Source organism: Macaca thibetana, chromosome 20 (assembly GCF_024542745.1).
Source record: "Macaca thibetana thibetana isolate TM-01 chromosome 20, ASM2454274v1, whole genome shotgun sequence".
Taxonomy (NCBI): domain Eukaryota; kingdom Metazoa; phylum Chordata; class Mammalia; order Primates; family Cercopithecidae; genus Macaca; species Macaca thibetana.
Window position 1 is genome coordinate 30,771,553 of NC_065597.1, and position 16,486 is coordinate 30,788,038.

Here is a 16,486-nt window from a genome sequence, read left to right on the forward strand (position 1 = left end):
TTTCATTCTTGCAGCATGGCATTAGTTCCTGAGAGTGGGCTGGTATAAAGCTAAACCTCTTTTTTTGAAATTAACTAGTCTCAGGTATTCTGTTACAGCCACACAAAATGGACTAAGATACATTTTTCTTTTTTTTTTTTTTTTTTTTGAGACAGAGTCTCATTGTGTTGCCCAGGCTGGAGTGCAGTGGTGCAATCTTGGCTCACTTCAACCTCCGCCTCCCTGGTTCAAGCAATTCTCTTGCCTCAGTCTCCCGAGTGCCTGGGATTACAGGTGCGCACCACCACACCTGGCTAATTTGTTTGAAGTAGAGATGAGTTTTCGCCATGTTGGCCAGGCTGGTCTCGAACTTTTGGCCTCAAGTGATCCGTCCACCTCAGGCTCCCAAAGTGCTGGGATTACAAGTGTGAGCCACCGTGCCCAGCCTTAAATATTTTTTAGTTTGAATTACATTTTCAAAATTTTCCCCCTTGCAAAGTATTTAAGAATTTGGATTCCTTTTCCCCTCAATTCACAGAATTAATGAGAATGTATCAGTGAAGAAAATCTGAAACCTGGCCGGGTGCGGTGGCTCACGCCTGTAATCCCACCACTTTGGGAAGCTGTACAGACTTATCACCACGGACCAAGAATCACCAGAGCATGCAACTGGACTCACAATGTAACAAAGCTGTGACTGGCACCGTCACAATCAGTTGCAATGCTGTTTCCAAAGGGACCAGTAGAGAAAGAGAGCTTCAAACGAGGCCCCGGGGATAAAGACAGCCACTGTCTCTGACACCACAAGGCCAGCAGAAAGCCCTTCAAAGATAGCCTTCACCAGGATCACAGAGTCTGCGACACTTCACCTAGAACGCTACTGTGCTTAGGACAGAAACAGGCACAACCAGCTCCCCGTGTCTTGCTTTTCTAGACTGAACTAAGGAAGCTCAAGAAGGTATGCGAGCAGATGACAGGCCTAAAACAATGAGAGAGCCGGCAGCTCACCCTGGGCAGCCATGCCGGCTACACAAACATCCATGTGACATCAGAAGAGAAGTACAGGCCTCCTCTTCTGGCATCGCTGTGGAGGGTGTGCTGCCGCTGCTCTCCCAGACAGGAGTGTTTTGAAGTGATCCCAGACCCGTGGCTCTCAAAGTGAGGTCCCCTGGCCAGCAACATCAGCATCACCCGGGAGCTTGTTAAAACGCAGATTCTTGGGCCTCACTCCAGGCCTCTGAGTCAGAGCTGCGATCAGCACTGTAACCAGCCCTCCAGGGTATTCTGAATCAGGCGAATGTTTGAGAATCCCATTTTATTTATTTATTTTTTTTTTCCCCAAACAAAATCTCTTTGTCACCCAGGCTGGAATGCAGTGGCACGATCTCAACTCACTGCAACTTCCATCTCCTGGGTTCAAGCGATTCTCCTGCCTCAGCCTCCTGAACAGCTGAGATTACAGGCCCCTGCCACCATGCCTGGCCAGTTTTTGTATTTTTAGTAGAGACAAGGTTTCACTATGTTGGCCAGGTTGGTTTCGAACTCCTGACCGCAAGTGATCCACCCGCCTCAGCCTCCCAAAGTGCTGGGATTACAGGCGTGAGGCACCATGCCCAGCCAAAACCCCATTTTAGATACAACTAGCCACATCATTTGCAGGGCCTGGTGTAAAATTAAAATGTGGGGTCCCTTGTTCAACAATGGTTACGAATTTCAATAGGAATACAGCATGAAGCCGGTGTGAGGCCCTTTGGAGGGCAAGGTCCTGTGTGGCTGCCCAAGCCACAGTCCCGTGAAGCTGGATTTGGGAGGATGAGTGCGTCTTATGTATTCAGAATGTTCTTCCCATAAAAAGCCCATTCCTTAATGCTTCAGGGGAGAAAGATTTTTCCATTCTTGGTACCAACCGTGTACTCTCATGGAAGCCACCAAAAAGGATCAACTGTCTCTTCCAGGCCACCATCCGATGTCCACTCCGACCCGAAGGACCCCCTGTTGATCTAAAATGAAAGAAACAAAAAGACACCATCAACTTGCTTAATTTCTGGTTGCTCTAAAAACAACAAACAAAACCCAATTTTTACACTGATTTCTGTTTTGTGAGCACTTAGTGTTCACAAATTAAATACCATTTAATCTGATCCACGAGCTACCAAACCATCCTGCTAAGAGCCCAGCTAGCTATGCTCAAACATCAAGAATAAAGCAGGAGACCGTCTCCAAGACCTTGGACTGCATAAAGATTTCCTAGGTAGGATATTATAAACTGGACTCTGCCAAAATAAAAAAAACTTCAAAAATACACCATCAGAAAATAAAAAGGCAAGCGACAGATGGGGAGAAATATTTTAAAACATATGACTGACAAATGACTTGTATCCAGAATCTATCTTTTTTTTTTTTTTAAGATGGAGTCTCCCTCTGTTGCCCAGGCTGGAATGCAGTGGCCAGATCTCGGCTCACCACAACCTCTGCCTCCCGGGTTCAAGTGGTTCTCCTGCCTCAGCCTCCCAGGTAGCTGGGATTACAGGCGTGCAGCACCACACTCGGCTGACTTTTTTGTATTTCTAGTAGAGATGGGGTTTCGCCATGTTAGCCAGACTGGTCTCGAACTCCTGACCTCAAGTGATCTGCTCGCCTCGGCCTCCCAAAGTGCTGAGATTACAGGCATGAGCCACTGCCCGGCCCAGAATTCTATCTTAATAGTAAGATAAATGACTCCATAAAAATACAGGCAAAAAATTTGATCAGAAAGTTCGTTAGAAAAATGAAGGAAAAAAAGATGGAAAATGGCCAATGAAAAAAGGAAAAGATGCCCAACATCATGAGTGGTCAGGGAAAACACATGCCAAGTCCACAGTGACCTCCAACCACACGTGGCTGGGCACCTGAGATCAAGACAATATCAAGTGCTGGCAAGGACACGGGGCAGCTGGAGCCATGGCACCAGTGAGAACGTAAGACAGTGAAACCACCGGTGAGAATCTAAAGACAGTGAAACCACAGGGACTGTTTCTTGTCATGTGAAACATAAACTTAGCGCACAGCTTAGCAATCTGACGCTAGACATTTACTCAAGAGAAAGGAAAACACCGGTCCGCACAGACGGACGTGCACATGTTTACAGATGCTCTGGTAAGTGTCACCGCCAGCAGCCCAGCTGTCCCTCAGCGTGTGGTGCTCCCCACATGGGGGAGGACTTCTCAGAAAAAAGGAATCGTTTACTGATGCACACAGCAATGTGCATGAATCTTAAAAACATAGAAAGCAGGTTCTGCTGGACTCCATGCACATGAGCGTTTTAAAGGCGAGATCCGTCTTTGGCCCAGGGTGGCTGCCCGGGGCAGGGGCTGGGAGAGAACCAACTACAGCTCTCTGGGGTGGTGAGACGGGGCCACATCTTGACTGTGGTGGGAATTACATAAGTATGCATATTTCTTTCTTTTTTTTTTTCTTTTTGAGACAGAGTTTCGTTCTTGTTGCCCAGGCTGGAGTGCAGTGGCGGCAATCTCGGCTCACTGCAACCTCTGCCTCCTGGGTTCAAGCAATTCTCCTGTTGCAGCCTCCCAAGTAGCTGGGATTACAGCTGCCTGCCACCACGACCGGCTAATTCTTGTATTTTTAGTAGATACAGGGTTTCATCATATTGGTCCGGTTGGTCTCAAACTCCTGACCTTAGGTGATCCGCCCGCCTCGGCCACCCGAAGTGCTGGGATGACAGGCGTGAGCCACCATGCCCGGCCAAGTGTGCATATTTCTTAACACTCATCTAAGTGTACATGTGCATTTTATTGAATTTTAATGTAATCATGCCTCAATAAAACTGATACAAAAATACATGGCATTAAAAAAATACAAAAATCAAATTTAAAACCTTAAAAATATATACAAATAATAAAAACAAAACTGTAATCAACCTCCCTAGTAATCAAATAATTTCAAATAAAGCAGAGATACCATTTTGTTCTATCAACTTGACAAAGATGTTTAAGAGTCAGATTCTTTATAATACTGCATGTCGCAGTAGGTGAAAAGGCAGGTGCAAAGCAAATCCTATCCCAGCTTCTATAAGTGAAAAGGCAGGTGCAAAGCAAATCCTATCCCAGCTTCTACATGGAGGGTTCTCAGTGGTTTTCTCATCTTGATTCTTTCCTGCATCTCCCAGCAGTCCTCCAGTGAACAGGCACAACTGTCACAACCAGAGAGAGGAGCAATGAAACAGAGAGGGGTGGGGAGGAGGCGCTGGCGAGCAGGTGCTCAGAAAGCTCGCAGAGGTGCTTACGCCTGCCGCGGATGTGCAGGGCGCCCAGGCACAGAGGAGGCCGGGCACACAGGAATGGCTCTGGGCTGCAACATCGGCCCGAACAGGCTGTGTGTGCTGGGACTACCCAGGAAATCTCCTAAAGCCACAAGTACCAGGGCAGGGCCTTAAGGAGGGTTGGTGGGCACAGTCACTACAGCCACTCCCTGGGATCCTCACTGATGACCCGCCTCACCTCCTACTTAGGAATCCACTCCTCCCTGGGATCCTCTGTGGCTTTCACACCCGCTCTCCACCTGGACCTCCCCCCTCTCCACACAGGTCACAGCGACTCTGGGCTGCAAAGGATGGTTACAGCTTCAATCACACAAGTCAGTGCCTATTTAGGTAATGCATTCTTCCTCCATTTATTTTTTGTGCATGTTACACAACTGTCCCCAAAACCCACTTACAGGGTTTTATGTAAAAGCCCACCAATGGGCAGGTACCCTAAAAAACATATCAAGATGGCCGGGCACAGTGGCTCACACCTGTAATCCCAGCACTTTGGGAGGCCAAGGTGGGCGATCACAAGGTCAAGAGTTCAAGACCAGCCGCAGCCTTACAACATGGTGAAACCCTGTCTCTACTAAAAATACAGTAATTAGCCGGGTGCAGGCGCCTGTAATCCCAGCTACTCAGGAGGCTGAGGCAGGAGAATCGCTTGAACCTGGGAGGCGGAGGCTGCAATGAGCTGAGAATGAGCCACTGCACTCCAGTCTGGGCAAGAGCAAGACTTCATCTCAAAAAAAAAAAAAAAAAAAAAAAAAAAAACCACACACACACAAAGAAAACACATCAAGGCCGGGCGCGGTGGCTCAAGCCTGTAATCCCAGCACTTTGGGAGGCCGAGGCGGGTGGATCACGAGGTCAGGAGATCGAGACTATCCTGGCTAACATGGTGAAACCCCGTCTCTACTAAAAATACAAAAAACTAGCCGGGCGTGGTGGCGGGCGCCTGTAGTCTCAGCTACTTGGGAGGCTGAGGCGGGAGAATGGCGTGAACCTGGGAGGCGGAGCTTGCAGTGAGCCGAGATCACGCCACTGCACTCCAGCCTGGGAGACACAGCGAGACTCCGTCTCAAAAAAAAAAAAAAAAAAAAAAGAAAACACATCAAGACATGGAATCTCAAATGTAAAAGGAAGCTTGAGTGATCTCATCCAAGTTTATTGGACTTCAGAGACAGAATTCACTGCATCGTCAGGGTGACTGCTAGGGATCCTTGCTTGCCCCAAGCTGGAACGAATTCGGTTCTCACTGTTCAAACGCAGGGTCCCACCAGCTTCTCTCCTCTAGCATCCTCCATCATATCAGCATCCCTTTTAATGTATCACTCAGAATGACCACCACACCCATCCATGGAATGTCAACCAGAAGCAGTCAGTACCTTTTGCTAGACACCAATTCTACTAATCCAACCTGGAGCTGGCAAGAGCCTTTGGGGTGGCCCCTCACATACTGACACCTAGCAGGATCTCAGCTCACTAAGTTTCTCTAGAGTCCAGCAAGCTGGCCTCACTTCACAGTTCCAGAGACTCCAAAGCAGCTCCATCCCCTCCGGGCTGGGCACCCCAGGGACACGGCCATCCAGCAAACATACTACACCAGTCAATTGAGAAGAAAACCCCACACATACAGAGCAAGAAACGAACGCCCCTCCTGAAGAATTTCCTGATGCATTACTTTATAAGAACAATCTGAGGATCAGACCTTCCTCCAAATCTAAACCAGTACTGAAACCTCGTCTCTAGTAACAATACAAAAAATTAGCTGGGCAAGGTGGCGGGAGGCTGAGGCAGGAGAATGGCGTGAACCTGGGAGACGGAGCTTGCAGTGAGCAGAGATCAAGCCACTGCACTCCAGCCTGGGCGACACAGCAAGACTCCGTCTCAAAAATAAAACTAAACCAGTGTGTGTGCATCCAAGTCCGCTTCAAAAAAAACAGGAGAACCGAGTGCTGCCACTGCCGTCCCCATCCAGCAAAGGAACACAGGCCTGGGGCCTGCAGCAGCCCCGTCGCTGAGGGGTGCCCCCGGCTGCCCTAACCGTGCTGGGGCAGGGCCTCCTGCTGCTGCCTGCATGGGAATCCCACCAGAGTCTCATCCTCTGGCTGACACAAAGGACTCAATTAACTTTTTGTGGCAGTAGCCAAGTATCACTGTGCTTTCTACCTAAAAAGGGAAAATTTTTCTATAAAAAGATTCCACGTCCCTCTTTAGAAAAATAAAGCTACTTTAAAAAGCCCATTTATATTTGAATCCCCAACAGGCTTTTCAACTGCTATCATTCCTAAATACGGAGTCTTAAAAAATCCACATGTCCTCCTCAGTCAGAGGCCTATGGACAGCACAAAATACAGGGGAATGTCGTGGGGGCAGCTGCCTCGAGACTCAGGAGCTGCATGCAGGATGGAACTCCAAGCAGGGCGAGCTGCCAGGCAGAGTCACCACCAGGCCCCTCGACTGGGCCACTGCCGTGACATTTACAGAAAACAGATACACACCAGGTAACTCTACATGCTTAGGGTATAATCAGAATTAAGCACTCTACGCAAACGCTTCTCTACATGTTAGTCTACACCTTACAAAATTGTACAACATGCAGTCACGCACTGCTTAATGACAGAGACAGGTCTGGGAAACAACACATCGTTAGGCGACCTTGTCACTGTGCTGTCCGAGTGCACACACACACTCCTGGAAGGCACAGCCTACCACACACCAGGGCTGTCGGGAGAGCCCACTGCTTCCAGGCTATAAACTTGGACACCATGGTACTGTCCCAGATACTTGAGGCCACTGTAACACAACGGCAAGTATATGTCTCAGCACAAAAAAGGAAGTAAAAACACAGTCTGATCCTCTCAGCGGACCACCACTGTATGCACAGTGCGTTGTGGACAAAAACGTCGTGAAGCAGCCCAACAGCAGGACCACTGCCGCACAGGTGCCTTGAGACAGCTGCCGAGCAAAGGAGCAATTCCTGCCGGATCCCTGAGAGTCCGGGTCACAGGGGCTGAGCCAACAGGAAACTCAGTCTAGTGGCTCATCCTCAGACTAGAGAACCCGTCTTTCAAGAGCAGTCACAGTGCAGCCAGGGGGGAGCCGTGTGCATGCATCTCCCCTTTCATTTCAAACACATGCCTCTGGAATTTCACCCTGCTTTTCCAAGTATCAAGTCCATCAAGTAATAAATGATGGCATAGTAAAGACAGGGCACTTAATCACGTTGTGTGGCATGATTAGTAGACGTCTCCAGAATTCAGGTAGCCTAAAAACCGCACCCTTGTCTCATCTTAATGACTACCACTCATAGAAAAACCACAATTTCTGTTTATTCTACGCCAGGCACAGTCCTTTTATGTGCATTTATCCTCACAGCAAACTCGTGGTGCAGACGTTACCTTTATTCTCATTTCACAGATAAGAAAATCGGCCGGACGCGGTGGCTCATACCTGTAATCCCAGTACTTTGGGAGGCCGAGGCAGGTGAATCACCTGAGGTCAGGAGTTCAAGACCAGCCTGGCCAACATGGTGAAACTCTGCCTCTATTAAAACTACAAAATTAGCCAGGTATGGTGGTAGGCAACTGTAATCCCAGCTACTCGGGAGGCTGAGGCAGGAGAATGGCTTGAACCCGGGAGGCAGGGGCTGCAGTGAGCCGAGATGGCACCACTGCACTCCAGCCTGGATGACAAGAGCGAAAATTCTGTCTCAAAAAAAAAAAAAACCAGAAAGAAAATCAAGACCCACAAGTCAAGAAACCCACGAAAACAGTCTGTGGCACAGCCAGAATTTGAACCAAGGTGTTCTGGCTGTCAACACTGATTAAGACACTAAATTACACCAAATGAAGTTAGAGGCCTCAGCACCAATATAAACTTATGGGTCAAAAACCATCTATCCTAGGCCAAGTGCGATGGCTCACGACTGTAATCCCAGCACTTTGGGAGGCCGAGGCAGCCAGATCACTTGAGGTCAGGAGTTCAAGACCAGCCTGGCCAACATGGTGAAACCCCGACTCTACTAAAAATACAAAAAATTAGCCAGGCATGGTGATGCATACCTGTAATGCCAGCTACTCGGGAAGCTAAGGAGGGAGAATCACTTGAACTCAGGAGGCAGAGGTTGCAGTGAGCCGAGATCACACCACTGCACTCCAGCTCACCTTCCCGGTTTCTCTACAAATCAGTCTCTCTCTTTTTTTTTTTTTTTTTTTTTTTTTGAGACAGTCTCGTTCGGTCACCCAGGCTGGAGCGCAATGGCACGATCTTAGCTCACTGCTACCTCTGCCTCCCAGGTTCAAACGATTCTTCTGCCTCAGCCTCCCGAGTAGCTGGGATTACAAGCACCCGCCATCATGCCTAGCTAATTTTTTTTTTTGTATGTTTGTAGACATGACATTTCACCATGTTGGCCAAGCTGGTCTTGAACTCCTGACCTCAGGTGATCTGCCTGCCTTGGCCTCCCAAAGTGCTGGGATTACAGGCATGAGCCCGTGCCCAGCCCAGTCTCTTTAAGTACACATGGGTCTCGCCTCCGTCCTATCACAGATACAAATGATCATTCATCAGCAAACTGCACAACGGGGAATCCATACACACCCCGGCTTTCCAGCAGGGCAGTTTCTGCCTTCATGAGCTCCTGCTGTTTGCTGTTGATAGAACCCAGGTGGTTCCGGCGAGTCAGAGCTTCAGACCATGTAACCCAACCTGCCTAAGCCCAAGCCCACGCCCAGAGGGCAGAGCAGGGCCTGTCCATTCCTGTGGTGACCTGTACTTCATGCCTGAGACTCTCAGAGGCCAGTCACTATTAGCTAACTCGTTGCTGTCCTTCACTACAGAATCGTAAAATAACAGAATCATCCTGCCCAGGAGCCTTCTCCAGGAAATTGACTTTCACTCAGATGCAGCTTTAGCTGAGGACCAAATGATGACCCCTTCCTCACATCAGGAGGAAAGAGTGCTCATGCTTGCACGCACACACACGCGCGTTCACACACGTGTGCACACACATTCATGCGCATCACATCTATATCTTCATTCAACCAAACAGTATCAATCATCTCCCAAGTGCTCCGGTGCACACAAAGATGCATGCACTGCCCAGGAACATTCACAGCAACACTGCAATAGCAGAAAAGTGGAAACCAAGTGCCCAACAGAGAACAGAAAAACAAAACGTGGTCCATCCACACACCAGCCCCTCACCCACCCACACACCAGCCCCTCACCCACCCACACACCAGCCCCTCACCCACCCACACACCAGCCCCTCACCCACCCACACACCAGCCCCTCATCCACCCACACACCAGCCCCTCATCCACCCACACACCAGCCCCTCATCCACCCACACACCAGCCCCTCACCCACCCACACACCAGCCCCTCACCCACCCACACACCAGCCCCTCACCCACCCACACACCAGCCCCTCACCCACCCACACACCAGCCCCTCACCCACCCACACACCAGCCCCTCATCCACCCACACACCAGCCCCTCATCCACCCACACACACAGCACCTCATCCACCCACACACCAGCCCCTCATCCACCCACACACCAGCCCCTCATCCACCCACACACCAGCACCTCATCCATCCACACACCAGCCCCTCATCCACCCACACACCAGCACCTCATCCATCCACACACCAGCCCCTCACCCACCCACACACCAGCACCTCATCCACACACCAGCACCTCATCCATCCACACATCAGCCCCTCATCCACACACCAGCCCCTCACCCACCCACACACCAGCCCCTCACCCACCCACACACCAGCCCCTCACCCACCCACCACCAGCCCCTCACCCACCCACACACCAGCCCCTCATCCACCCACACACCAGCCCCTCATCCACCCACACACCAGCACCTCACCCACCCACACCAGCCCTCACCACCCACACACCAGCACCTCATCCACCCACACACCAGCACCTCATCCATCCACACACCAGCACCTCATATAGCCACAGGAGTGAAGCGCTGACGCCCGCAACAGCAGGACACGTCCTGACAGCACCATGCGGAAAGAAGAGCCCCTCACAGAGGCCACGTGTTTTGACTCCGCTTTTGTGAAATGCCCAGAATAGGCAGATCTACAGACGCAGACGGCAGGGACGGGGGATGGTGGGGTGACTGCTAGGAAAGATGGGGTTCCTTTTTGGGAGACAAAAACACTCTAAATTTAGATCACGGTGTTGGTTGCACAATTCTGTGAATATGCTAAAAACCACTAAATTATACATTTGAAAGGGTGATTTGATGGTATACGAATCACATCTCAGAAAAAGCTGTTAAGAAACACCTATGGGGCGGGGTCCCGAAGTGGCCTGGCCTCCATCTGTGGTTTGTGAATCACAGATGATCCCTCAGAGGGCACTGGCTCAGACAAATCTCCCCCAACCCCCTGCACCTCCTCCAGGGGACAGAAAGAGAAGGTGGCGAGCGCCTGGAGAAACGCTGGCTGTCATGTGTGGCAGGCCGACCTAACCAAGCTGTGAATATTCAAGCCCGCAAGCTCAGCAGACAGGGCAGGCCCACTGTGACTGAGGAGGCAAACGAGAGCTCCAGCGCTCCCACCCGACATGTGTGCGTCCTGAGGGGGACCGCCCGCTCCGGCTCTGCTCCCTTTCCCAGAGGCCCCGGGCTGCGCAGCACAATGGGAGATTGACAGGTTGTGGGGGTGAGGAGAAGGGAAACCCTACTTTGGGGGGTTCCCAGGAGCAGCCACCTCCCCTCCTGCTCCAGAGCCTGATGCTGGGAGGATCCAGGCCAGACTGGGCAACAGGGTCTCTCTGCCTCCCAGCCCAGCACAGGGGGTGTGACTCCCGCCTTCCTGGCAGCTGCCTGCACCCCCAGCTGTGACCCATCTCCACCATGACACACCTTCGTTAAAAGAAAATGCTCTGCAAACACCAGATACTGGCGTTTTTAGTGTTTCACAATGTCCAGTCACTCTTGCCAAGAACTGCAGACAGACTTTCAGTCACCAGCATCTGTTTACATGGAAGGGAAAAGGGGAGTCTTACAACCCCTCCTCTTCCCAGCCCTTCCCACGCCCTCCATGATTAACACCACTGCCCTGAGCACAGCTCCTGCCTTTGCATTGAACTCCCTTCAAACTCACATGAGCGCGCACACACTTAAAACACGCAGAAACAAAAATAAGAAGCGGTTAGTACGGAGATCTATGCTGCAAAGTCGGATCGGGGCAGCTTTGCAGGCAACTCCCACTCAAAGGAGAGACTGAAGAGATCTCAAAATAGCTGCGAGGGCCACACACAGCCGTCCAATGAGGCGGGATGCTCACGCGCCTGAGTTTTGGTCTTGACATCAGCACTGCTATTTTCCCTCTCATTTCCAAACCATTATGACGTCAAGTATATGTCTACTGCTAGAATGGAGATGAGAGACTGTTACAAAGTATCCACATGACACCCTGTCTGTTGCTAGAATGGAGAAGACAATGAGAGACTGTTAAGAAGTATCCACTCGGCCGGAAGCAGTGGCTCAAGCCTGTAATCACAGCACTGCGGGAGGCCGAGAGGGGTGGATCACCAGGTCAGGTGATCAAGACCATCCTGGCTAAGGAGGTGAAACCCGTCTCTACTAAAAAAAAAAAAAGAAGTATCCACTCGTCATCCAATGTGCTACAAAAACACTCACCAATCAACCAACCAACCAACAGGCAGGAGAGGGCACCCAGCAAGTGCTCGCCCAGACAGGAGGCCAAGGCACCCTGCTGCTTGCCAGTTTGAGGTCCATGGTCTGTGAGGAACCAGGCCGCACAGCAGGAGGTGAGGAGGGTCAGCAGGCATCACAGGCTGAGCCCCATCTCCTGTCAAATCAGCAGCAGCATTAGACCCTCACAGGAGTGCGAACCCTACTGTGAGCTGCAACGCGATGGATCCAGGTTGCGAGAGCTGGGTTGTGAGCTCCTTAGGAGAATCTAAGGCCTGATGATCTGAGGTGGAACAGTTTCATCCCAAAACCATCCCCCCGCCACCCACCATCGGGGGAAAAATCGTCGTCCATGAAACCAGTCCCTGGTGCTGAAAAGGGTGGGGACCACTACTATACATTAACCCGACTCAAATCAGATTATCAGCATCCCAAAATATGCATCACTGTTAAAAATGACCAAGTAACAGGAGGGAATCTATTCTGCCTTCCTACAAGAAAACCCTTAAAAGACAAAGAAGAGACTGACTACTCCAGATACTGAATTCAGACTCCGTGAGCCTCTACCAATACTTAATTCCCCCCAACTTCAGTCCCTCAGCTGAAAAACTAACTCCCCCACAGAAGTAAAACATATTCACTAAAAAACGAAAGCGCAGTGCAGGGCTGCGTCGCGGCAGGCACGTCTATTCCGCCTCCTGACGAGCTCTTCCTGGACTTCTCAAAAGACATACGCCCACCCCATGGGGATTCCCACACGAGGCCTGCCAGAGCAATCTTCCCCAGAAAGGGCAAAAACCGTCTTCACTGCAGCTGAATCTCCTGACCTTTCCTTTTAGGTCAATTAAAAAAAAATGACAGGCAAAACAGCCAGAGTAGTCCTCTCTCAGCAGCGGCCACAAAGTGTGTGAACCACAAAGCCCAATTACTGCACCAGGATGCCACACACCACAGCCCAGCCCGTGAAATCAACAGGCCGCCTGCGCCCTTCAGTCCCCTGTACCATTCCCAGCTACACTAGCCCATGACGATCTGGTCACACAGCACTCAGAGCCTGACCAGTCAAACAACCATTCAGAGAATGCTTTCATTCTACTATCATCAGTAACTTACAAAAGCAAAACCTACACTACTTTCATTGTTAAGGATCTAAGAGTATTTTACATGAATATTCTTACTTCTTTTAAGCAGCAGCTAAAAAAAATTCACATCAGTTGAACAGTATTCAAAGTAAGCATGCCTTCTACCAGTGATGGAGGCTGATGGATTACCAGCCGTCAGCATCGGGATCGTGGAGAGGGTACAAGGAGGCGTTGGGGTAAAACACAGATTCCTCAACCCCACATCAACCCTGCTCTGAATGGGACTGATGTCTGGAGCTCGAGGGCAGGAAGGAGCATTCTCCTGGGCTCCCTAGGGGCTACGTGGAGTATGAAGATTGGAGAACCACTCCTCAAGGTCCTCTTCTCTGCCAGCAGACGGCACTGCTGGCCACCGTGCCAGGAAAACCCCCCACTGTTCTCTAAGTTCAGAATCAAAACACAGCCCCTGCAGACGAGGTGCCCACAGCGTCCTCCTATCAGGGCAGGCAAGACTCATTCTGCAAGGCGCCGCAGCTTAGTCCACCGTCTGCCACAGTTATGGAGTGAGGATGAGCACGGAGAACACTTGAGGAAAACCATGAAACAGGAGCACCCGCACAGGCATCAGCGCTAACAGTCAGCCCTCCCTCCACATGCCAGCACCGGCACTAACTGCAGGCTTTTGGGAGAACCATTAGACAAAAGGTCAAAGGCTTTCTAAATATATATGCCTTGCATTTTTATGTTCTGTTAAGTCTCAGGGCTTCACTTGTGGCCCAGGTTGCAGTGCAGTGATGCAATCACAGCTCACTGGCACCTTGAACTCCTGAGCTCAAGTGATCCTCCCACCCCAGCCTCCCAAGTAGCTGGGATTATACACACGCACCAGCACACCTAGCTAACTTCTTTTTTAGAGATGGGTGTTACTATGTTGTCCAGGCTGGTCTCAAACTCCTGGGCTCAAGTAATGCTCCCACCTCCGCTTCCTAAAGTGCTAGGATTACAGGCATGAGCCACCACACCAGGCCTGGACTCTACAATTCTACTTCAGGCCATTTTAAACTTGACTGAAGGTTAAAAAAAAAAATGTAACTTCCCAGGGGGTTTAGCGGTTAGGATTTGACACTCTTTACCACCACAGCCCAGGTTTAAATTCTTAAGTAAATAAATAAACTCAACTAAATGGACAGATGCACAACACTCCCGAGGGGAGGACCGGGGGTGTGATGGTGTCATTGCCTAAATGCGATTTATCAGCAAACACAATCCAGTCAAAATCCTTCTGGACTCTGGCCAGGCGCGGTGGCTCACGCCTGTAATCCCAGCACTTTGGGAGGCCAAGGCAGGTGCATCATAAGGTCAGGAGATCAAGACCATCCTGGCTAACATGGTGAAACCCCATCTCTACTAAAAATACAAAAAAAATTAGCCGGGCTTGGTGGCGGGCGCCTATGGTCCCAGCTACTCGGGAGGCTGAGACAGGAGAATGGCGGGAACCCGGGAGGCAGAGCTTACAGTGAGCTGAGATAGCGCCCACTGCACTCCAGTCTGGGAGACTGAGCAAGACTCCGTCTCCAAAAAAAAAAAATCATCATCATCATTCTGGACTTTTAAAATTAGAATTTGGGGGCCAGGTGTGGTGGCTCATGCCTGTTAATTCCAGCAATCTAGGAGGCCGAGATGGGCAGATCACTTGAGGTCAGGAGTTCAAGACCAGCCTGGCCAACATGGTGAAACCCCATCTCTACTAAAAATACAAAAATTAAGGCCGAGTACAGTGGCTCACGCCTGTAATCCCAGCACTTTGTGAGACCGAGGTGGGGGGATCACCTGAAGTCGGAAGTTCAAGACCAGCCTGACGAACATGAAGAAACCCCATCTCTACTAAAAATACAAAATTAGCCAGGCGTGGTGGCAGGAATCTGTAATCCCAGCTACTCAGGAGGGTGAGGCAGGAGAATCGCTTGAACCCATGAGGTGGAAGTTGCAGTGAGCCAAGATCATGCCATTGCACTCCAGCCTGGGCAATAAGAATGAGACACCGTCTCAAAAAAAAAAAAAAAAAAATTAGCCAGGCATGATGGCGGGCGCCTGTAATCCCAGCTACTCGGGATGCTGAGGCACGAGAATGGCTTGAAGCAGCAAGGTGGAGGTTGTAGTGAGCCGAGATTACACCACTGTACTCCAGCCTGGGCAACAGAGCTAGACTGTCTCAGAAAAAAAAAAAAAATAGAATTTGAAAAACTGATGGTAAAGCTCATGGAGAAAAAAATACATGAAAAAGCATACACTTTAAGTAAATGAGAAAAATCCTCCAACCTATCAAAATATACCATAAAGCTACATAATTAAAATGGCATAAAGAATGATACCAAGAAAAGATCAATGAATCAGAAGAAACCTCAAAAATACAGACCTTCTCCTGTGCACGTACAGTGTGCACACACACTTGCAAGTGTACACACAAGAGCATGCACACGCATGCACACACATGCAGACATGCTCACACACACATACGGGCACACAATCACACAGGCACACACATGCACAAAGATGCATGCATGCACACACATGCACACACATGCATAAACACGTGCACACACCGTCACACATGCATGCACGCACACAGAGGCACATGCACACACACATGCTCACGCATATGCATGCATGGTCACACGCATGCACACACAGGCACATGTAGGCACACATGCTCACACGTTCACATACATGCATGCAATCATATGCACACACACACAGGTGCACACACGCAGGCTTTTTTCCAAGCATATGTTGTTCTGCATCCTGTTTTTGGTACATATTTTGTACATGTTTTTTGTACAAAATAAGAGAAAGCATTTCTTTAGGGTATAATCCTTAAAGCAAACTTGGGGGTCACGGGACACGCACATTTAAAATTCCATTGAACAGGTGCCACTCACTGAGCAGTGAGGGCATGTTCTCTCCACCCTGCACCCATTGCCCAGCACTGCTCTCGCAGCACCCGCCCTGGGGCCTGCCTCGTGATGCCCTCTACCCCGCCTTCTGCTCTGCTTCAGAGGGCACCACCCTCCCTGAATGTAAGCTCTGCTTGATGCTGCAGGTACTTTCTCCCCACTGGTCACTATTTTTAACTTTCCCTGTGGCATCATTTTCCACACACAGACCTTCCTATTTTATATGGGCAAATCCATCCACCTCTTCTAGATTCTGCTGAATGTCTTGCTCAGAAAACCTTAGCTAAGATGTGCTTGGAGCTGGTACACAACAGACTGCAGTCAACTGTCACTGCAAGAGAGGGGGTTGCTCACATTGAAGGTCTTCAAGATGACATTGGGGCAGTGTGGGAGAGGGCAGGCTGAGGCCGTGGGGACAGTCAAGGCGCCTGGTGTTTATGAGGGCAAGGGCTCAGCACCCCGAGATGACTAC

At 50.1% G+C, this 16,486-nt stretch overlaps 1 protein-coding gene across 5 annotated transcripts in view; it reads right to left on the bottom strand.

Moving 5' to 3' along the window:
- Positions 1-16,486, bottom strand: part of KLHDC4 (kelch domain containing 4) — a 723,698-nt gene that overhangs the window by 28,578 nt on the left and 678,634 nt on the right. For 4 of the 5 annotated variants that reach the window (XR_007722003.1, XM_050773655.1, XM_050773654.1 and 1 more), the window contains one exon: positions 1,887-1,979. Coding sequence is in view for 4 of the 5 variants with exons in the window: in XM_050773655.1 (XP_050629612.1) it covers positions 1,887-1,979 (93 nt within the window). In the remaining variant the exon portion in view is untranslated. Of the gene's footprint in view, positions 1-1,886; positions 1,980-11,183; positions 14,126-16,486 lie in introns of those variants that run through there. The other variant, XM_050773657.1, reaches the window with a different exon arrangement.